This window comes from Morus notabilis, unplaced genomic scaffold (genome assembly GCF_000414095.1).
Source record: "Morus notabilis unplaced genomic scaffold, ASM41409v2 Scaffold307, whole genome shotgun sequence".
Classification (NCBI taxonomy): domain Eukaryota; kingdom Viridiplantae; phylum Streptophyta; class Magnoliopsida; order Rosales; family Moraceae; genus Morus; species Morus notabilis.
In genome coordinates, this window is record NW_010361515.1 from 110,831 (window position 1) to 134,454 (window position 23,624).

At 35.5% G+C, this 23,624-nt stretch overlaps 4 protein-coding genes across 5 annotated transcripts; 2 read left to right on the forward strand and 2 right to left on the reverse strand.

Annotated features, from left to right (window-relative positions):
* Positions 1-2,095: 2,095 nt before the first annotated feature.
* On the reverse strand, positions 2,096-2,905 carry LOC21408844 (transcription repressor OFP14). Its single transcript, XM_010099745.1, has one exon. The coding sequence runs from the start codon at positions 2,903-2,905 to the stop codon at positions 2,096-2,098; it is 810 nt and encodes a 269-aa protein (XP_010098047.1).
* Positions 2,906-5,047: 2,142 nt separating this feature from the next.
* Positions 5,048-6,478, forward strand: LOC21408845. Its single transcript, XM_010099746.1, has 2 exons — positions 5,048-5,219; positions 5,883-6,478. Exons 1-2 carry the CDS (start codon positions 5,048-5,050, stop codon positions 6,476-6,478), a joined length of 768 nt encoding a protein of 255 aa, XP_010098048.1.
* A 7,180-nt stretch (positions 6,479-13,658) lies between these two features.
* LOC21408847 lies at positions 13,659-15,638 on the reverse strand. The gene is made up of 3 exons (XM_010099748.2): positions 14,987-15,638; positions 14,433-14,504; positions 13,659-13,993 (listed from the first exon to the last, which is right to left on the reverse strand). The coding sequence occupies exons 1-3, from the start codon at positions 15,545-15,547 to the stop codon at positions 13,991-13,993; spliced, it is 636 nt and encodes a 211-aa protein (XP_010098050.2). The 5' UTR covers positions 15,548-15,638; the 3' UTR covers positions 13,659-13,990.
* Positions 15,639-21,084: 5,446 nt separating this feature from the next.
* On the forward strand, positions 21,085-22,859 carry LOC21408848 (ras-related protein RHN1). 2 transcript variants are annotated; one of them, XM_010099749.1, is made up of 7 exons: positions 21,085-21,123; positions 21,439-21,516; positions 21,641-21,808; positions 22,056-22,104; positions 22,272-22,345; positions 22,549-22,642; positions 22,762-22,859. In XM_010099749.1, exons 1-7 carry the CDS (start codon positions 21,085-21,087, stop codon positions 22,857-22,859), a joined length of 600 nt encoding a protein of 199 aa, XP_010098051.1. The 2 variants fall into 2 exon arrangements, with proteins under 2 accessions (XP_010098051.1, XP_024022542.1); XM_024166774.1 differs by having other exon boundaries at positions 21,098-21,127.
* Positions 22,860-23,624: the final 765 nt, after the last annotated feature.

Here is a 23,624-nt window from a genome sequence, read left to right on the forward strand (position 1 = left end):
GGTTCGCTACGACTGTGCACTCACCGACTGACGTGGCCAAAGAGCTGTTGAGGGTCCCTCCTGGCGTCGATGGTGGCCGGGATGATGAGGTTGGCCCCGACTGAGGTAAGCAAAACCCGGATGTCCCCGAGGAAGACAGTATCCGAGGGCGAGACCCGTTGCGGCTTCAGCTCCGTGACGTTGAGAAATTTCTGATGGGGATCTCCCAATGAGCGTATAGTGTGGGAGAGGAACGTGACCAGTTTATGGAGGAGGTTTCTAAGTGGGTAACGGAGTTATATTTCTCTGTTTGTGAACAAAACGATCCCGCCGGACATAGTGTGTGAAGGGAGTAAAACAGTCAATCCTGAGGTGTTGGGTTGTGGTTAAGGGCTTTTGGTGTTTCAGGAGCTTTTGTTACCACTTCCAATGGGGAGAACACCTAGAAACTTGTTCTAGAGGGACTCCGCTAGAAGTTATGGAGAATATTATTCTCCGTCGGTCGCTCTGATAGAAACCAGAAAATCATAAGAGTTAGAACAAACTACGTTGATATGCCCTTCTCCTTCTTTCCCGTGTATCTTGTTGTTTTTTAAGAGGTTTGGGCAACGATATTTATAGGCCAGGCTTGTGGTAAAAAAAGGGCGGGAAGTTTTCCCGCTAGCCGTTTTGGATATTGGCTAAAATCCCCCCAGAGGTCCCCGTCGGTAAGACATTTCCAGTGGGATTCAAGGGCAGCTTTCGATGCTCCCAGGAGAATGTTTACCCCAGAAGGGAATGTAACAGGTCGCTGGGCAGCCAGACGTGGCTTCGTGGCCATTTTGGGTGAGGTCAGGGAGTGGCAGCTAGACGTGGCTTCGTGGCCATTTTGGGTGAGGTCAGGGAGTGGCAGCCAGACGTGGCTTCGTGGTGAGGTCAGGGCGTGGCAGTGGGATGGACAGAGATTCTCCCCTTTCATTCATATGTATTATGGCCTTTCACGGTGTTTTTGAGGAATGGACTGCCTTGAGCTGAGAAGGCAGAAGTTGGATGAAGAAAAGGAAAAGAAAGACGTGGAGAAATGTTGCTTTGTGTCTTAGTGCGAGGTAGTGGGCTAATAGTTTTTTTCCTGGACTATCTATAGGTTTTACTCTATCTAATTTCCTCCATAACCCACATTATCATAATTCCCTCATAGACCCAGGACCACCTCAAGTGGGCCAAGGATCTAATTGGGCCGGATAAAATAGGTCCGGTCACATTACTTGACCTGCCAAACCACGGCCCACATAGAAGTCTCCAAACGTGGCTTGGGTCCACGCACCATACTTGGATTGCATTTATTCGATTTGGGCTAGGCCGATATCTTGTAAAATTTTGGGTATCAACACCATTCTCACAGTTTTTTATTTTTATTTTCATTTTTAAAACATTTGTTAAACAAATATGATTTACAGACTTTTTTCATTTTCGTGTCTCAAAAGGCGCATAGAAACATTTTAAAAAACAATTAAAAATCAATTCCAAAATCCAAACGCACCCTAAGTATTTCACGTTTTTCATTTTTTCATTTTTGATCTTGTAGTTCTTCTAAGACAAACCAAGGTTGCCATGTTCCTATGCTTGTAGGTTTCAGCTTCTGCATCTCACTTTAAGATAATAAGCTATACTATATATTTTTATTCCTGCATGAATAATGCAAAATTAAACTTTTCCTCTATATCAGAATAATACGATTAATATCCAAATCAAAACTCCTCGTAAAGCACGGTGAACATGCACCCGACAAAAAAAAAAAAAAAAAAAAAAAAAAAAAAAAAAAAAAAACCCCCCGCCAATAATATCCACGAAATCCCACCAAAACTCACAAAATTACAAAACTTAAACCAAGTGCTTAAACTTTCTTGACAATTGCATTCAAACACACACACACACACACACACACGCACACATATATATATATATAATATACTAATATAATACACACATATTGCATGTGAAGGCTACGGAACCTTACACCAAAATTAAACAGTCCCGAATCCAATAAACTTCCTCGTAGCTATCACTATCACTATCACCATCACATCACCAGAACCAAGACCTTTGTTTTTTGATCCCCTTACGTTACTTCTCTCTCTCACTTCAATTTTCTCCTGGTTCTGTAATTCCGTGATCTCTCCGCAGCCGATGATCCGCATTCAGAATCCCAACGGCGTCGTCGTCGTCGCAAATCGACGACCAAATCCACGAAAGCGCTGAGAATATGCTTGTGAGATTTCTTGTCGTTTAAACTCAAATAACAGAAGAGAAGCTCCTCCACGAAGCCCCAGTCCACGTCCTCGCCGCGCCGCAGGCGAGTCTCCACCATCTCGCACATGGAGCTTCGGAACTCCTCGTAAGGGCTCGGAGAGTACGCCAAAACAGCGACGCATTCGTCGGGGAGAGAAACGGAGACGTTTCTATCGTGATCGACGGTCGACGTGGACGACCTCGAGCATACGACGTCGCCTGAGGTCGTACTGGTGGCCATGCTCGTCCGTGATTCCTCGATCAGCGAGCCCGATATTCCGGGCGAGACGGAGAACCGGTTCGACCGGTAGAGTTTCGGGACCGGGTCGCCGAACCGGGGCGATTCGAATGGAATCCCGCCTGGGTTTTCTTGATTACCGGTGCTTGTGTCGACTACGACTTCGTCTTTTATGTAGAGTGACTTGAAGTTTTCGAAGAGGAAGCGGTCGATGTCGGAGAGTTTGGCCGAGATGTCGTTGTTTTCGCGAGGAGCGGCGTTCTTTTCGTCGTTTCGACCGACGGCAAACGACAGCGTTTTGGGGTTTTGGCAGCCGGAGAGGATCCAGCTTTTGGAGGAGGAGAAAGAGTTGGTGGGGAAATGGATTTTTGGGGTCGGTTTTTTGATCTTGAAGAGATAATCTTGGAGTTTCTTTGGCATTTTTTTTTTCTTTTGTTTGTTTGTTGGTTGAGAGTTCTTTTGTGTTTACTGTGGTGGGTTTTGGGTGAAAGAGTTTGGAGGTTTGAGTGGTTTATAAACAAAAAAACTGGATTAGCAATAGAGGCAAGTAACATATGAGAATTAAATGGTTGGTGAAAATAACGTTAATTATTTTTAATTAGTGCATTAAGTTATGGGATATGAATTTTTGGGAATAACATCGATGAAATTAAATATATGGGGGATTTATTGACTAAAATTTTCAAATTTGACCAACGAGAGGGTTTGAAATATACAATGGCTCATTCGTTGTTCAAAAAGGCCTTTTTTGGTATTAATGAAGTAAGAAGGAAAGAATGAACCTATTGAGAATGTTTAGAAGGCAAATTCTTTGTTGTATTTCGAATCCAATTTCTGAATCTAAAGATGGCATCGTATTAATAAGAATTCATACTGCCAGCAAACTATCAAAAGAAAATGTAGTCTATTTCATGCGAGGTGTACGTTTCTTGTGAGAGACATTTAACGTGATTTGCTACTTGCTAGAGTTTTAAACCAAAGATCATGATCTAGAGATTTTCTTAACCTACCCCTCAAAACATTGTCATTTCTTGGTTTCTTCCCCTTTATAGTTGCCTGACTCTAAAAAACAGACATTATAATTTATGAGTTATGACACTGTTAGGGCAGTTCATAATTACCGACCAATGGTTCGATGCTGATGGAACTACGGTTTTCTAGCCGCACATGTGGTTATTCGTTGAACCAACTGAAGCAGTTTGATTGACTATAGTTTGTGATTGAGAATGTTTTAGCAAATTAAAATATTAACAGCAAAATGAGTTGTGTAAAAGCAAATACCCGACTTACTTCTCAAATTTTGCTTTTAAATACTAGTTTTTTAGAATTTATTAGACAAAAATATGATTATCAATAAACACCCTGACATGTCGTGCATTCTTTAAGGGTAAATTCATAATTTTGCATTTAATATCAAGATTGAGAGTGGCAATCCAGTAGGGGGTAGGGGGAGTGTCAATCCCATTCCTTAACTCCAAATTGGTGTGGGACTCACACATTCTCACTCTCATTCCATGATATAAATAGGTAAGTAAACATAGAGTTTGATTCCGAATCTCAATTTTCATTCTCTACTCTTGATAAGTAAACATGTCATAAAAGTAGCTCCCAATTATAGTAGTGCCAACGGGTCGTATGTTGAAGTGAAATGGTGCATCATTGCACTAAATTACAAACTGAATCAATTAGAGGAGAAAACCTCCCTCCCTTGAGTCTTGAAGCGAAAACCATAGCTCCGCCCCTTTCAAGCTACCACTCTTGTCTCCTACCTTCAGTTGCTCTCGCCGAATCATTTTCACGTTACATGATATTACAACACACATTCTTCTCTCTAGAATTTAGCTCATCACACTTTCCTGTTTCGTTGTCGTTCAAAACCAATCGAAACCGACTGAAAAAATTAATTTGATTAAATTATTAATAAAAACGAAAAATGTAAATACCTTCTAATACATATAAAGATTAATTACAAAAATTCCTTTTGAACTATAAACCGTGTAACACTTTACCCTTTAATTTTCAAAATGTAACACCTGTCTCTTAAACTTTAAATTGTTAACAAAAATGCTCATTATGTTAGTCTATTTGATGCAATCACTATATGTCACACAAATTTTCTTAAATTTATTATTTTTTAAAATAAATTTTAATTTTAATCTAATATATATAATAAATAAAATGAAACAATAAGACAATTTTTAATTTTACTCTTTTAATTAATTAATTAATTAATTAAATGAAAATTACTCAGAAAGTTTTAATTTTTAATTTGTAATATTTTTCAAGAACATGTAGAATTACTAAAATACCCCATAGTTATGTAATACGAGTCACTTTTCAGTTAAAAAAAACTGACGAAATGAGTTTTTTTTTTTTTTTTTTAAGAATTCATAGTTCGAGGGGAGGGTGTTACGTTTTCAAAATGTGGTCAAGTAAGAAAACGACGACGTATGCATTGCTAAGAGTTTTCAACAAAATTACCTGACTGACAAAATTACCCAAAGAGGAACATTTGATCAAAGGCTTAAAGAGGCATCTGAAATTCGAGAGAGACCGAGAGAGATGGCAATGAACAATGACGTCGTTAACAGAGAAGAAAGAAGAAGAAGAATTGTGGAGAGAGGGTCAGATCGCATGGCACTCATAACGGGCCGTCTCCAAAGTCTCGTTCCTTCAACCCCACCTCCTTCACCAATATCTTCCTCATCATTTCCTTATAATCACATGAGTTATGGTACATTTTACTTTATGCGATTGAATTCTTATTATGTTTGATTGATCATTGTTTGCAACTATGTGATTCCGATCATTTAATCTCCTTATAATGTCGTGATCATCGTCATTGATCCATAACCACGTATATATATAGATTTTTCGTTTGCATGCTCGGCGAGGATATACATGTGTATATATATAAGTATATAATATTTGTGTGTGTGTTTCTATGTCCTGATTATTCATGTGTTTAATTTCTGACTGAATCTGGAGATCCTAATTAATATACACAAATTAAAGACTTCTTAAACATATCGTTTCCGAAGAGAAGGGAAGATTGCTTAATTAATTTACAAGTTATGATTTTTCCACATGGTTCAACGTTACATGTGACAATTTGTTGAATTCTACAATCTTTGAAAACAATAATGCTAATACGTGATAATTATTTATGTTTACTGTATTCAAAACGGGTCAGAAAGGGTATTTAAATCTTCTCATGTTTCATGCATAGACTTTCTCCCATGTCGTTTACCTAAAGAAAATTTTAGGAATTTGCACCCATATATGACTTATAATAGTACAATAAATATTGTTGCACAAATTAATTTCATATTTATGTGCGTACTTGTGCTGTGATCTTAATTATTACCATTGGATTAACTCATCACTGTTGTTACAGCTGGTTCTGAGAATAAGAAAATTGCTAAAGAGGCCGTTTCAGATGATCAGGAGGAAAAAGACTGTAACATTGGAAGCCAAATTGAATGTGGTCAAGAACAAGAGTACAAGAAAAAAAATATACAAACATCTTCAGAATCATCATCATCAACATTACTTCAAATTAAACGACGGCCTAAATTTTTCAGTTCCAAACGATTAAATTCCTCCATCATAGTTTCTGAGACCCCGCGCATTTTCTGCGCCCTGATAATAGCTTTCTTGGTAGTGTTATCCTATGTTGACTATCCCCTTTTCGGAAGGAACATAGTGACGACAGAGAGTGTTGTGGCCTCAAGGCCTCTTTACATTCTTCTACTAACTGATGTGTCAATCGTTATCGCTCGATTGCACCTCGAGAACCGAAGAGCCCCCGAGGATGAAGGAGCAGAAGGACAGGAAGAAGAAGTGCTTCGGATACGGGATGATGGGCATGATTGGACACAGGCGTTAAGGTTTTTGGAAAGAGGCTTGGTGGTTTACCAAGCCATTAGGGGGATTTTCATAGACTGCAGTGTTTATGCAGTGGTCGTCATTTGTGGCCTTTCTTTGGTGTAACCTACTTTTGTTATGTCATTAATGAGATTTATCAATCAATGAGTGATATTTTAGCACCAAAAAAAAAAAAAAAAATCAATGAGTGATAAGAACTCATTTAAGTTTTGAGTCCTGTTTACTGTTACTATATTCCCTTGTATTCTGTAGATTTGAAATCTTCACTTTGCAAATCTAGGACATTATATGTATTTGCATACCATACAGAGAAAGTTTTCTTTCTCGAGTCTTGATTGTATTCGGCACTTTCTTATTAAAAACTTTGAATAAGGTGCGAATTTATGAACAGTTTCTGTTAGGTTGTGTGGACATCTTATTACTACATCTACCAGCTTTTCAACTCCAAAGGGCCATATATACATATATGTAAACAGTTCTTTGAATTCATATTAAATGAAATGGGGGACCAACTCAAGGATCTTTGCACCAGTTATGAATCAACTACCCGGAAAGGCTAATTGGTGGTGACAAGTCTCCTGTTAGATAGCAACAGGTTGCTATGGTGCCGAAAAAATGAATTTAAAGAAAGGGTGTCTTCCTTTAGATCAGAACAAAATAATATGACGGTTCAAACAGAATTATAAAGATGGTTTCTTTATTTATTTATTTATTTAGAGAAAAGGAAATGAAGACAGAAAAAGAAAGCTTCGGATGTAAAGACAGTTTTCATATTGTTCAGCCTTCTTACCAACCAGTTTCTGGTTCTAAAGCTGCCAAAGTTCAGTTGAAAACTGAACATTAAATATAACTAACAGCCAGTAATAAATAATAATGTAGAGCATCCAAACGAGTCTTCCTAGGTGTAAATCAAGACCTTAGATTCTCTTACCTCGTCAAGTAAACTGTCCTTGTCCCCTTGTTAATGCTGAATAACAGAAGAAGGAAAAGAAATAGTGTTTTTTCATTTTTCTTCAAACAAACCAATTTTTACGAGTCAGGTATTTATAGTTACTTACATGTGTATTTAATTCAAATTTTCCGTCATGTCATTTTCTCTACAAGACTTGCTTCTGTTTCTTCCCAAAATTTGAAACGTTTTATATTAAGTCTCAATTTGTTTTTATGACGTATGGGTTGACAGTTCACACATAAAACTCTTCTCAAACTGTCGAGATTTTAATACTTTTACAGTTAAAGTAGCTCAGGCCATTAAGACCTGTATCGATGACAGAATCCATATAAGCTGTCCAGATTTTTTTTTTCTCCCTTTGGCATTAAAAAAACTGTTATGTTAGTTCAAAAGAAAAAAAATCAAAATCAAAATTAAACCGATGGGTCTTTTTATAGTAGACGCCGTCACAGTAGTACATGTTTCTGAATATTAGATCTTATCACATTAAGATGAAAAAGTATGTGATTTTTTTTATTGAACGGAGGATTTAAGCTCCAGATGTAACAGTAAAGTCAGATTTAGATTTACCAATTAGACTGTAAAAAGGAAATAGACTTTTAATTATACTGAACTTTATTGTTGAAAACCGGTAAAGAAAAGTGTTGCTTAAAGAGTGAAAGAGGGCAGGGAAGATGGCCATTGAAGAATGGACCTACCAAGGGGCCAACTGAAGCGCAGAAATAATTAATATGCAGAAAGGTCCCTGTGTTCCAGATTCAGTTGAGAAAATATGAATTGTAACGCACAATGTGAACCCCACAAGCCACAAACCTCAGGAAAAAGAAACACGTCGTGACAAGCTTTTTTGCCTCTCGAAACAAAGCTCACTTTCACTCCATTTCTATTTGCTGGTCTGAAGAAAACGACTAACTAGTTTTGCTTGTTTTTATGTCTCTTTTCCTTGCTTTTGTTCTTGTCTGTTTGTTTTCTAGCTTGAAGCAATCTTTGAAACCATTTATTAATCATAATTTGGAGACGGGGAGATTGAAGCTGATTAGACCAGTTTACTAACACTTTGAAAACAAAATTATTGCATCCAATTAACAAGCCCTTAACTTTTCTACTTACCATTCTATATCTCAGTTTTTGCTGTTGAAAAAACTAGGTGCTGCTTTCTAGGCTCCTGAATTGGGGGAATACAATTTTCATAGAATTGGCATTAAGAGAAAAGTTAACCTTAATTTACATATAAAACTATGGTACGAGTGAATAACTAGACATTAAAAGGGGAACACAACCTTCTTTAAGCGAAGCAAAGGTCTTCTGCCTCTTTCTGGCCTAGCCATTAAAAAAAAAAAAAGGTATGAAACCTGACCACAATTTTGCCAATGAAAGATGAGAAGCAAAGGAAAAAAAAAAAATTAACTAAAGAGATTGTACATATTAGTTAATATTCACAAGCATTCTCAAATGCTATTACACGAGAAGAAATAACAACATACTCTTCTCTCTGGAACTAGAATTTCTCATCATCATCAACATCATCATCACCATCACCGTCACCATCACCATTATCCATGGTTAGGATTTATCAGAGATATTCCTTGAATCTAAAGAATTGCTTGAACTTCAAGAAAAAGAAGTTACATATATTGAGGGGAAAGAGAGGAAGCAGATCAAGATAAACAGACACAAATAGTGATATTAACCCCCTAACCAAACAATCTCACACCATAGCTACAAAACAGAACCTTAACTCACAAGCCACCATTTCCTCAATTTCCCATCAACTCACCAATCCACTCTCCTCAAAAATCCTCAACGGAACGGCAAACCGAGCGGAGAATGACCGGGACAGGTTTTCGGGGTCAGCAGCCGAGCCCTGATCAAAATTCTGAGAGTAGGTGTAGGGATCATAAGGAACATGAGCTGGATCAGATGAAGAATCAAAGAACCTCCTCTTCTCCTTCTTTATCTTCGTCCACAACACCTTCCACACCGGCATTTTCGATCCGGCTTTCAATGCTGTGCAGAGCACAATCTTCTCATAGCCACTTCTCACACAGTTGCTGATGTTTGTGCCACAACAAAAGCAAGACATATTGGTGTTTTTAGCGTATGAAACTTGAAACTGGTCTGTCTTTTTTTTCTTATAGCTGATAACTATAGTCCACGTTCACACTCTGGCAGCACTTAAAGGGAATGTATTTTTCTTTTCTTTCATTTTTTTTTCTTTCTACGTCAATATAAATGCCGTCTACTTTTTGTAGTTTAAACAAATTTGGAAAAGGGGAAAGAATGAAGCCCCTAGTTGAATAAACCAGCTTAGAGCTAAGTACGTGCACTATTTATTTCACTAATTCGACTCACAATTTAAATTTTTACTATAGTATTTTCTCTTGTAAAAGTTTAAGTTCAACTTTTTTTACTACAGTATTTTCTATGATATGAATTCATTTTTTAATTTAAGTTCTTAACTCGAATGAACAAAACGAACGGATAAATTTGTGATCCGTTTGATTCATAGTTTTAAACAGAAAAAATTGAACAAAAATTTTAATTTAATAAGAGAAAACTATAACAAAAACGTTTTGAAAAGTAATTTAAACTTAGAAGTTTCTTATGTGTTGTGTAAATTTCTTAGCTACATTAAAGAAAATTTAAGGGTTATATTCCCAACTAAACTTGGTATTTATGTGTTACTGATTTACATTTTCGGTTTCTTTTGAAAAACAAACGTCTGTTTTTTTTCCTTTTTTTCGTATTGAAATTTCCTTCCACAAAACAATAATTTGGTTGGTAGAAGACGGACCCAATCCTTAAAGGAGGAAACATGTTTTTTTTTCTTTTTTTTTCCCCTTCCTTTTTTTACTGCTTTATACACGATGGAGTTGGACATCCTCTCCACAAAGTAAAATAACGACAACAACTGGAATTTAATGCTGGAGCTGGACTAGCTTCTAACATAAACGACAAGCGAATTTAATAAATACGGCCAAACTTGAGGAGCTTTTTGGGTAGTTTTGCCCATCACCCCTTACTACAATCACCATTGGAGTTGGTACAAGATAAGTGCTTTCTTCTGTAAGTAATATTTCATTTCATTCTTTTATTTATTTATTTATGCGTTTCAGTTAATCAGAGTGTTAAGACATTGCTATAATTATTCACCATAATTTATAAGCGGATTCTATAACTATTATTATTCTTTTTATAGATAATGGCATGAACAAGCCTAGCTCTTTCATCACATGACTGGACTAAATCAAGTATAAATATTAAAAATTAATTTTATTAAATAATTATTGAATTCTAAATTTAGAAAGAAATTTTTAATGGACTATCAACTATATCAATATAAAAATTTTTATTTAATGTCAAAAAATAAATGATTTAATACTAAGCAAGTCTTGGTATTTGTGCAGCAAAATAAATTTTCAATTCTAAAAATTTCGGCTTCTTGAATTGAAAAACGACATGCCTACTTCAAAAGTAAATAAAGTAAAACGACATGCCGCTTACATGACTACGTAAACTACATAAATGAAAGCGATATGTCGCTTTTGTTTATTTCCAGAAAAAACACGTCGTTTCTGTTATCTTGATGGAATGACTACATACAATGAAATGATTTAGATGTCGTTTTCATATATAAATGACCTGTCGTTTTGTCTACCATTTTCAATGTCAAGAGACTACTCGTTAGCATTTTCTTGAATAATAATGGTCTTGAGCTTATTTAAATACATTAATGACGTGCTTGCACGTAATTGTATAAGTTTCAGAGTGAGAATTTAGGTCGGAATCAGTTATAATTTATTTGGATAGTATAACTAATATTATTCATGTATTTATTTAAGCTTATATTTAGGATGAATTGTGGTAATTTACATATACAAAACAAATTTTGTATTTTTAATTTTTTAAAATAAATTAGTTATATAATAATACGATTATTAGGGTAAAATCTACAATTGAATAAATAAATGGTTAATGACTGAGTTATGAGTCGTCGATTAGTGAAATTGATCCGCTGCGAAAACGAAAGCGTTAGTAAACATGAAAGTAAATGAAAGTAGTAAAAAGACACAAGAATTGATAGTGTTTCCCCTAATAATGCAGGGTATGTCCACTATAAGGCTCCAGTGGTTTCACTATAATTGCTGAAAAGCGTTACAATGAGTCGTTTTGAGAAGAATGAGATGAGAGAGAAAAATATATGCTAGAAAATACAGTAAGAAATAGAAAAGTCTTCTTAAAATGAGCGTGAGACGTTTTGTGTACCGTGGAAGCATGCCGAATTCTGTCCAAATGCCTTATATTTATAGTGATGAGGCTCCACGAGTTGTTTCTTGATTCTCTGCATGATATAGCCTTTAATTCGTGATATTCCTTTCCTTCTTAGGCGTCGTGTGATTTTTCTTAACTGGTTTTGTCCATAATCGACCGGTCAATCATGGGTTCTTGCCCATTTTGAGTTAATTTAGCCTCTTTATTACGGAGATATAGTTTCTTTATGTGGAAGACAATCAATTTCGTTCAATGAGAGTTTCTTGCCCATTTTGAGTTAATTTAGCCTCTTTATTACCTGATTGCTGGAGATATAGTTTCTTTATGTGGAAGACAATCAATTTCGTTCAATGAGAGGGTTGCTTGCAACCTAAGTCAACTGTGGACCTTTTTCTCATTAATTCTTCTAACTCGAGCAGTGGATTTCTTTCCTTTTCCGGTTGATTATGTTGCCAAATTCCTTATAAGGAATGTCTTGAGGACATTCTCTCGTGACTTGATACCTAAGGTTGTTCGTCAACTCGTGAGGTCGACCAATGGGCTTGACCAGTCGATGAGTCGCTTTAGCCTGCTCGAGGAGTCGCGGTGACTCGTTTAGTGACCTTCCGCAGCCTGAATTGCCACGTGTACGATGAGAGATGAGATATGAAATCTGACCTTAACAAATATTAAGATAATAAAGTATTAAATATAGTTTGTAATTATATTTGAATAAATAAGAGTAGTATCGAAAATTGAAATAAACAGTTTTCTAAAAAATGAAATAAATTCTTTTAATACAACAAAAAATTATAAATAATAATAATATATATTTTTTAAAATTGTTATTAGTTGGTGAATTGCTTTCAATACCTAGAATTCGGTAGAAGTCTAGGATATTGTATTTTTCTTTTTCATTCAAAATTTTGTAGTAAAATAAAGGTACGAAAATGTAATTTAGTATAATTTTAGGATTTAGAGTCACAATCTGATGGAAACATGAGAGATTATTAATCTTTTTCTGCAACGCTAAATTTTTATGAGGCCAACTTAATCACAATTTCGTTTCAAGATTAAAATGAATAAGAAAATGGAAATTGACTCTCACTTCACTCCCATTCATCACTCACACAGTCACACTATTTTTTTATTATTTTTTATTTTTGGTTATGCACACAGTCATACTAATTAAACATGTCGTAAAGAATATAAAGTCACATGAAAGAACCGCATGTCGTTTCTTCGAGGACATGCCCTTTTTACTTGGAAGAACAAGATGTCGTTTCACTTGAAAAAACGATGCGCAGTTTTCTTCATATGGAAAGGAAACGACTTTCTTTTCCCTCACGCCCTTCTGATCGGCCGTCTTAAATCTTAACTTTGGAAATCATCTTCAATACAAGCAAGCTTTTTATGTCGTACTTAAACAACATCTCGCTTTTATAGAAATCGATGTTGGAGTGAAAGATATCGTTTCTAATTCAGAGATAAACGACCTATGGAGGGCAAAACGAACAATCCTAAAAGCCAGCAAACAAGGTCAATAGAAAATTAAACACAATAAATTCAATGAATTTTGACTTTCTATAAATTTTCTTTAGGTTGCAAACAAAGTGAAAATTTTATTTTCTACACTTTCTTTATTTTTTTCCTGTTTCCTTCAAATTTTTTTCCTCCATTAAATCCAACTTCCAAGCAGGGCCTAAAAGGATGTTTAGTACATGAATTATTCTCTTTGAGAAAATCACAGAATTTACCTTTAAGAGTGCATGAGTCTGAACTTTTACCACTTATTATTGATAAATATTGTAATTATTTGACTAAAAAGGTTATGGATCAAGAGTAAAGAGTAAAAATCCAGAGTCATGCACTTTTAAAGAACATTTGTTAAGATTACCCATTGGTTTAATGAAAATTTTGAGTAAATTTTAACCTTTTTTTTTTTCCTATTAGTTTTCTTAACGTTCCAAACAAAGTGAAAAATTTTTATTTTCCCCCCTCATTTATATATTTTTTCCTTTTTCCTTCAAATTTTTTTCCTCCATAAAATCCAACTTCCACAACGCCCAGAAGAATGTTCAGTGCAGGAATTATCCTTCAATGAAGAGCTTGCCTCAGGCATTTCGAGAGCACATATTTACTTTCGAAGGATCATTTACAGAGCTATATATATATATATATATATAGGCTTATGACAAACATATATATTACACCTAAATCACTCTCCTCCCCAGTATTACAATAACATCACACATCTAAACAGAAGAAAGACATGCAAATTGCAATCTTAATTGATGACAGGCATGTTTCCAATTCCAAGCTCAGAATGCATTTTGAAAGTTCACAACTAGGAGAAGCTTGCACTTCTTGGACCCTTTTAGCTCTACCGTACCTTGGCATTGTACTCGAACCAATCACTGGCAGTGAAATCACAAATTAGAGACCCAAATTCAGTTCTTTTTCTTTTTCCTACAACATAATACTTGCTTTTAAATCAACAGAACAGACACACTTTGACCAATCTATCATCGACCAAGGTTTTTTTTTTTTTTTTTTTTTTTTTTTAAAAACCTACCGTAGACCAAATGTAGGGTGTCACATGGCAATTAGCATATTTTGTTGGTTACACTTTCAGATTTTAGCTGTTTTGTAAGGTGCAGTTGGATAAAACAATACTATTTTAGTAACGGGCATTTCTAAATCGTCATTTCTTTACCAGATTCTATCATGTTTTTTTTTTTTTTTTTTTTTTTTTTTTTTTAAACACATACTATCAAATTTATATAATGTTAGATCATAAGATGACTCTGATGAAATGAGACTCAAAGTAGAAGAGTATAAGTAGGAGCTGCTAACCACAGGAGAACAATTTTGACGAAAAATTGTCTGATTAATTGTATCGATGGAGACCTCACATGATACTTTTGCCTGTCAATAATACATGAGTAATTGAGCATAATTGGAAGCATGAGTATTAATTAACGTAAAAATTCAGCATTTTGGGATAATTTAATCAATAATCACATAACTATAGCTATCTACTCATCTACCTATTTGACTCTTGATCCAACCACTTGAAGCATTTAGGGAACACAAGGCATTAACTTAAAAAAAAAAAAAATCATCATTTGAAGAAGTGAACATAAATATTTTGACAAATACTTTTTTAAAGAAAGCTCTAAAAAAATAATAAAAATAAAAAATAAAGATCACTAGAAAAATAATATAATAATAAAAAGTTTAGATTCCTCATATTATAATCATTTGAAGAAGTGAACATAAATATTTTGACAAATACTTTTTTAAAGAAAGCTCTAAAAAAATAATAAAAATAAAAAATAAAGATCACTAGAAAAATAATATAATAATAAAAAGTTTAGATTCCTCATATTATATTTATATTTTTATACCTGCAAAGGGAAGTGGAGGAATAGAAGGCCGAGCTGGCCTTTAACCGCCGTAACAGTATCAAAGCGAACTGTACCCTTCGCCAAGTCCTCGAGCAGGAAAACGACGTCGGAGAAGATCTCGATCCCGTCGAGGTCCAGCTCAGCGTCCACGTAGGACGACCCTCGGGCCCTCACGTGACCTCCGTCGGACCTCACGTGACCCATCCACTTCCCCCTGTATCCCACCGCCACGTCGAGCGCGCTGTAGTCCATGGAGTAAACGTCGTCGTTCCGGACCCGCACCGTCAGCGACACCGACACGTCGACCGCCACGTGGGGCGTCCTGTGGACCCGGACGCTCTTGAGGCGCATCCGCACGACCTTGATGTCCGGATCGGACGGCCAGAAGGCGTATGCGGCGGTGATAAGCAGGGCGACACCGACGGCGGAGATCGCGCAGCGGCGCAGGCGGTGGCGGGGGAAATAGAGTGGCAATACGACGTAGTTTTGATCGGGAGGCAAAGGAGTGTGATTGAGGGGCTCCGTCTTGGACTTGGAGGAGGAAGCCATTGGAATTGGCATTGCCAATTGTTGTCTACTTTCCCGTCACTGCTCAGTTAACGTAGGAGGAAGTTGCGTCTCTGTAAATGTTGATTATTGGATTCGAGGGTATTTTCGGAAATACCAAAAATATGATTAGATGCTTGTTTTGCCGTGGTAAATTATTTATTATTTTATTAGTAGAGTGATTTAGAAGACGTTTATTTTTTTATATTCATTTTGAATTATGATTTATAATTTTATATAGTATTATTTCTATAAAAAATATATATAAAATAAAAATAATTTTAAATTATGATTCTAAATACTCCTCTTACTTTTCTATTTTTGTTTGCCTTTTTAAAATAGTTTTCAGGGGTATTAAGAAAAGAAAAATAGAAAAAGAAAAGAGGCATTTGTTTGGATACCCTTTTTGGGTTTTCGTTTGGGAGCTGGGAAATTGTTGTGGGGTACACTTTTGGTCTTTGGTGAGATGTAATAATAGGAAATTGTTGTTTTGCTTTTCCTTTACTTCTTTTTGAGTCATGAATATTGTTATTTTTCGTTTTGTGGACAAGAAGTAATTTAATTGCTCTAAACATTACAAATTGGTTCAAATTAACGAGTTGGTAATTTTGAGGAACACAAATCCACTTTGCTAATTGGTACATTTCTATAAACATGGCATGTTATAAAAATGGACAATGATCGGGAACAAAACAAATAGTTGAGGCTTTCCAATGTAACTACAAACGTTGAAAACAATGTTCTAAGACTAGAATCTTCACAACTAGCCAAAGGACTTTATAATTAATTTCAATAATAGCATTTTTGAGTAAATGATTATTAATTTTAGTACCACTTTTGTTTACTTTTACAATTAGCATCGCCATATCAGTAAAAGTAGAACCATACCGTTTTTACTTGAATTAAAATGATAATTGTGCCCCATTTTAGTTTTAAAGCTTTGAATATATATATTATGAAGGCTTTTATAATTCAAATATTAAAAGTAGAGAGAGGAGGAGGAGAACGAACGTGGGTGTGTACAGAGACCAAGAAACCCCAACGACCACCACCGTCCACCACCGTCTACCATCGTCTACCACCTTGAACACCGACGAACCCACGACAGCGAAAACCCACGACAATGAGAACCCCCGTAATCACGCGACGAGAACCAACAAACCTTCACCGGAGAAATCAACGCCTAAACCTCTTCGTCGGAGAAGAACGAACCGAAGCAACCTCCCTTCTCCATCTTCACTGGAGAAATCAGCCATGAAACAGATGAGGTCAATGGCAGATTCCGAGACAAAAGTAAAAACTTTGTTGACTTTTCTTGTTTATTTTTTTTTCTTACGTATTTATTGTTGTTTTTTCTTTTACTATTTTCTGTCATCTTAGAAGAAAAGAAAAGCTTTGGAGGAGGAGATAAAAGCATATAAGGTTAGTTATTTGAAATTTTTGGGGTCATTAGATTCTCATTGCGCTCCTTATTTGGTTTGTAATTCTGCCTGATGGCCGATCATATTATTATGACCGCTTGGTAATTTTATTATGACCGGTCATAAGACAGGCACATCGTGCGGTCATAGTAATATGACCAACGGTCATAATTACTATGACCGTCCATTAGGCAAGCAGGCGCATAGCGCGATTGTCTGACTGATGAGCCAGCGTTCATAGCATTATGACCATCGGTCATAGTAATGTGACAGCACAATTGTCAGGCTCATAGTGCGACTGCCTTGCGGTCATAGTATTATGACCCTCGGTCATAGTAATGTGACCGCACAATTGTCAGGCTCATAGTGCGACTGCCTTGCAGTCATAGAATTATGACCCTAGGTCATAGTAATGTGACCGCACAATTATCGGACTCTTAGTGTGCCAGTCATAGTACTTTTTTTTATGGGTGGCCATAAGTCATAACACTATGAGTGAGCCTGCATGAGGGGCGGTCATATAATTATGACCTTCGATCATAGTACTATGACCACTCAATGGTCAGACTCTTAGTGTGCTAGTCATAGTACTTTGGTTAACAACTTTGTTTACTTTTTTTATTTTTTATAAGTTGTATTGGTGAGGACCAATATCTCCTTCATTTCACAACCGACGTATCTCGAAGCACGGTCCCAATATCCATTATACTTGATGAAGACGTTCAATCCAGCAGTCATTCCTAAATAATTTCAAAAATAATAACTGTTAACCAACATGTAATTATTCCTAGTCGTCATCGAGTCATTAGAAATGGCCAGTCATAACACTGTGTAATGGCCGGTCATAAGGCAATCATAGTGTACCAGCCATAACACTATGGGTCATTTCAGTCATAATATTATAATCGCACTATGACTGACTTACGGTCATAATACTATGATTGACCATTTTGACTCATATTGTTATAATTTGACTTATAGACAATGACTCATACTTTTTGTTTACTTTTATAATTAGCATCGCCATATCAGCAAAAGTAGAACCATACCGTTTTTACTTGAATTAAAATGATAATTGTGCCCCATTTTAGTTTTAAAGCTTTGAATATATATATTATGAAGGCTTTTATAATTCAAATATTAAAAGTAGAGAGAGGAGGAGGAGAACGAACGTGGGTGTGTACAGAGACCAAGAAACCCCAACGACCACCACCGTCCACCACCGTCTACCATCGTCTACCACCTTGAGCACCAACGAACCCACGACAACGAAAACCCACGACAATGAGAACCCACGCAATCACGTGACGAGAACCGACAAACCTTCACCGGAGAAATCAACGCCTAAACCTTTTCGTCGGAGAAGAACGAACCAAAGCAACCTCCCCTCTCCATCTTCGTTGGAGAAATCAGCCATGAAACAGATGAGGTCAATGGCGGATTCCGAGACAAAAGTAAAAACTTTGTTGACTTTTATTGTTTATTTTTTTTTCTTACGTATTTATTGTTGTTTTTTCTTTTACCATTTTCTGTCATCTTAGAAGAAAAGAAAAGCTTTGGAGGAGGAGATAAAAGCAGATAAGGTTAGTTATTTGAAATTTTTGGGGTCATTAGATTCTCATTGCGCTCCTTATTTGGTTTGTAATTCTGCCTGATGGCCGATCATATTATTATGACCGCTTGGTAATTTTATTATGACCGGTCATAAGACAGGCACATTGTGCGGTCATAGTAATATGACCAACGGTCATAATTACTATGACCGTCCATTAGGCAAGCAGGTGCATAGCGCGATTGTCTGACTGATGAGCCTACGATCATAGCATTATGACCATCGGTCATAGTAATGTGACAGCACAATTGTCAGGCTCATAGTGTGACTGCCTTGCGGTCATAGTATTAAGACCCTCGGTCATAGTAATGTGACCGCACAATTGTCAGGCTCATAGTGCGACTGTCTTGCAGTCATAGAATTATGACCCTAGGTCATAGTAATGTGACCGCACAATTATCAGACTCTTAGTGTGCCAGTCATAGTACTTTTTTTTATGGGTGGCCATAAGTCATAACACTATGAGTGAGCCTGCATGATGGGCGGTCATAGAATTATGACCTTCGATCATAGTACTATGACCACTCAATGGTCAAACTCTTAGTGTGCTAGTCATAGTACTTTGGTTAACAACTTTGTTTGCTTTGTTTATTTTTTATAAGTTGTGTTGGTGAGGACCAATATCTCCTTCATTTCACAACCGACGTATCTCGAAGCACGGTCCCAATATCCATTATACTTGATGAAGACGTTCAATCCAGCAGTCATTCCTAAATAATTTCAAAAATAATAACTGTTAACCAACATGTAATTATTCCTAGTCGTCATCGAGTCATTAGAAATGGCCAGTCATAACACTGTGTAATGGCCGGTCATAAGGCAGTCATAGTGTACCAGCCATAACACTATGGGTCATTTCAGTCATAATATTATAATCACACTATGACTGACTTACGGTCATAATACTATGATTGGCCATTTTGACTCATATTGTTATAATTTGACTTATAGACAATGACTCATACTGTTACGACTGACTGGTCATAGTATTATGACTGGATATATAACACTATGAGTCATAATATTATGACTCCCAATGTCAACTATGTCTTTGACGTATGAGTGGGAGAGAGTTGAGAGTTTTTTTGAGGTGCCATGACAATGCTAGTTGTGAAAATATATAAAAGTGATACTAAAATTAATAATCATTTATTCATAAGTGCTATTATTGAGTTCTATATACTAAGTCTCCTAAAAAATAACTTTAAAAAGACAAAAATAAAAGAAAAACAAAAAAAAAATTGTGTACCAATCTCGATCTGTGCACAACCGGAGTATTGACAATGAAGGAATGAGGGCGTAGGGAAGAGAGAGAGGCTAAACTTGAGAGAGAGAGAGAGAGAGAGAGAGAGAGAGAGAGAGAGAGAGTGAGTGGGAGAGAGAGAGAGAAAATGAGTGGGAGAGAGTTGAGAGTTTTTTTGAGGTGCCATGACAATGCTAGTTATGAAAATATATAAAAGTGATACTAAAATTAATAATCATTTATTCATAAGTGCTATTATTGAGATTAACCCTATTATAAACACACCATATAGTTTCTTCTTGCGGAAGCATGTTAGTTCTTATCTTACAAAATCGTTTTTGCTTGATTATCGGCTTTGAAGAATTATATAATAGAGATAAATGAGCTTCAATACGACTTTACGGATAAGGAAAGGTTATCAAGACAAAGGCAGTGATTAATTGCTTAAAAATATCAGAAAGCTTATGATTTGGTATTGTTAGAACTCATAAGCCATTACGGAATCATAACAAATTATTTCTTGTATGAAACGCTCTTCTTTGTGGGTCATAATTCAATCATATGAAATAGACATGATTTATCAATTTGATGTAATTGTATTATCAAACTCAAAGCATCGATTTTATTATCCATAACATGGCTTTGTTACTTTCTTTGTGTGTCATCAAAATGTTGCGTGTATTTATGGATATATTATACTAAAAATAAAAAGAAAAAAATAACAAATAAACTGCATGTGCTTCTAGAGCATGTAGCCAAACAATGAAAGCAAAATCCTAACCTGCTAGTACTACTATTACAATCTGGGGATTCTTTTCTTTTTATGGATTTATTAAGTTTTTATTGAACAATGTGGAGAGACTTTGGAGATTTGTTATTCTTGAAATACAATTTATAATTTATATTTTTACTAATTATTTTCTATGAAATTTTCTAACAACCTCAAACTCTATTTGGTTACACTTTTTTTTTAATTTATTAGACAAGTACTAAAGCAATGATAATTGAGTAGAAAGAAGATATGTGTGTACCTTAATTGCTCCAAAAAAAAAAAAAACCGTACATGCCTTAGAGGAATATATGCAACAGAACTACCAGTCAACAAACGTTACAAAACTACCGGTCCTAGTTGGATCCAGTCCCTTTGCCCTCTTCTTTCTAGTTTCATCTACACAGATCATTTTCATTTAAATGCAAATAGACTTGTACAATATTTTTCTAGACTTTATCCTTTACTTCCTTAGTTCTACATTTGCAAGTTGTTGTTGGAGCTTTCATGGCAAGGCCTGGAAACAAGATCATACAAGCCAAAATGGTGGGTATGTCTAACCTTTTCTTATGTTCAATTCCATGATGGTTAAATTGTAGGCACAGAACTTCAAGGCAATAAAACAAGAAAATTGAAAGTTTTGTGCAAGAATTCTTTTCACAAGTAATATTTAGTATTAGCATTTATCTATAATAATTCATAAACTTCACACACTATTATGTCACTTGTTTTTCGAAAAACTCTCTATGTTCTGATTTTTTTTTCTTTGTTTAACATCATCAGTATTTTACAAAACCTAAAATTTGCTCATTTAATAAGGTTCAAATATAACTTTATGAATATATATGTTTTCTTGTGCAGGTGCTTCTTGGGGACATGGGTACTGGGAAAACCAGTCTAGTACTAAGATTTGTCAAAGGCCAGTTCTTGGATCATCAGGTTAATGCTATCACATATTCTCTCAGTTTTTTCAAACAAAGTAACTGTTTTTTTTTTTCCCCTTAAACATACATTAGTGTTTCAGAATTGACCCTGATAGTTAGTTTATACATGTATATGTTAGGAACCAACCATAGGAGCAGCCTTCTTCACTCAAATACTGTCGTTAACAGAAGCGACGGTGAAGTTCGACATATGGGACACAGCAGGCCAAGAAAGATACCATAGCTTGGCTCCTATGTACTACCGTGGTGCAGCAGCGGCCGTGGTTGTATACGACATTTCAAAGATGGTACATTTTTCTTTATTATTATTTTTGAATCTTTGAATAGAGTTAGGTACTGATTTACTGCTGTGATAGACTTGCAACCGCAGAATGGCACCTTTTCAAGCTTCTTAATTTTGTGCTTAAATACATTTTGGTTAGTAGTTAGTACTACTATTGGATTCAGAATGAACTCTTACTTTGACGCATACTATGCTAAATTTAATAATCTTTGGATATAATTGTTAATCTATAAGTGGTGTTATGACTTCAGGACACATTCACTCGAGCCAAAAAATGGGTTGAAGAACTCCAACGACAAGGTCAGGCCAAACCAGAACAATCAAACACAATTTTTCTGAACAAGAATTTTTTACTAACTCTAGTTGTACATCAAATAGAAATGTATAGTGTTAGATTTTCTTCGGATAAGTTTCATTTGTCTCGGGACGGTTATGTAGCCGTTTCAATTTCATGTAAAATTTTGTAGGGAACTCAAACTTGGTGATGGCATTGGTTGCAAACAAGTGTGACTTGGAGCCCAAGAGAGAGGTTGAGACAGAGGTACTTATTTGCAGTATCTTTCCTCTTGCTTCATTTTCATTCCTCACTAATCACGTTAGGAGAACTTGTGATTCCTTCTCTTTCTAAACATAGAAAATGCTGTCATTAGAAGCTGACTATATGATAAACAATCTGTTACATTCTCAAACAAAATTTATCAACATGCTAAAAAATTTAGTTCTTTTGTGAATAATTGGTTACAGGAAGGAGAACAATTTGCACAAGAGAATGGGATGTTTTATATTGAAACATCAGCAAAAACTGCAGAAAACATTAACGAGCTCTTCTATGAAATAGGTGACCTTTTTGTACGTTCCAAGCCATGAATTAAAAAGCATTACGCGAAATTTATGTGAAACATTTGGTTTTCTTTTCTTTTGTTTTCTTTAACCTGAAACATTATCTGTGTTGTGCAGCAAAGAGACTTGCAAAAGCTTTCCCCTCAAAGCCTACAGGAATGAATCTAAACAATGAAGTTCGAGACCGAAGAAAACTATCTTGCTGCTTAGGTTAACATGACCGCCAAACGACTTAAACCAAATGTTCTATTGAAAGTTCTATACGAGATTTTTCTTGTTTTTTTTTTTTTTTTTTTCAGTTTAAGTGTAAATGAATGCTTAATTTACCAAAATAAAATAGTTCATGAAAATTTAGAATGGTTCTTAATTTTTCAAAATAAAATAGTTCATGAAAATTTAGAATGGTCCACAAAATGAAGAGTTTAGGACCGTCGTTTGAGAGAAGAATTTCCTGTGAAAACGCTATAACAAGCTCAAACAACTACTATTTTCCCAAGTTCTAGACCAACTTTATAGAATCCTCCTTTTATTTTTTTTTAAACAAATAAACTTTATGTGATTTTGAACAAGAAAAGTACCTTCTAACCCTGCACTTCTCAAGCAAATACATATATAAATATAATGATAGGATATGATTTTAGTGATACTCCATATATAATTCTATCATGCCTGATTAAATATATAGTTTCGGTTTCAGATTGATTCCACAGAGGTGCTTTTGGATTTTGCACAAAGTTGTTTTAACTTACCTTGAGGGTTGGATTGGAATATAGTGATATGTGAAACAAATTGCCTTTTCGATATAAATGCTTTACATAAGATTGTTCTCTTTGGGAGTTTGTTTTTATTGTTGAAGATGCTATTTTAGCAGCTGAACTTCTTAGAGTCCCTTGTGATTTGAAGAGTTTGACCCATGATGTCGCAAAGGAGCTCTTTTTTTTTTTTCTTTTTTTTTTTTTTGCTGAAAAAGACAGAGGAGC

Coding starts and splice junctions, on each gene's coding strand:
- LOC21408847 (XM_010099748.2), bottom strand. CDS start 15,547: ATGCCAATTCCAATGGCTTCCTCCTCCAAGTCCAAGACGGAGCCCCTC. Junction 14,505..14,986: donor TCCTCCACTTCCCTTTGCAG/GTATAAAAATAT, acceptor TATTATTGACAG/GCAAAAGTATCATGTGAGGT.
- LOC21408845 (XM_010099746.1), top strand. CDS start 5,048: ATGGCAATGAACAATGACGTCGTTAACAGAGAAGAAAGAAGAAGAAGA. Junction 5,220..5,882: donor TTATAATCACATGAGTTATG/GTACATTTTACT, acceptor CTGTTGTTACAG/CTGGTTCTGAGAATAAGAAA.
- LOC21408844 (XM_010099745.1), bottom strand. CDS start 2,905: ATGCCAAAGAAACTCCAAGATTATCTCTTCAAGATCAAAAAACCGACC.
- LOC21408848 (XM_010099749.1), top strand. CDS start 21,085: ATGGCAAGGCCTGGAAACAAGATCATACAAGCCAAAATG. Junction 21,517..21,640: donor GCCAGTTCTTGGATCATCAG/GTTAATGCTATC, acceptor TGTATATGTTAG/GAACCAACCATAGGAGCAGC. Junction 22,346..22,548: donor AGAGAGAGGTTGAGACAGAG/GTACTTATTTGC, acceptor AATTGGTTACAG/GAAGGAGAACAATTTGCACA.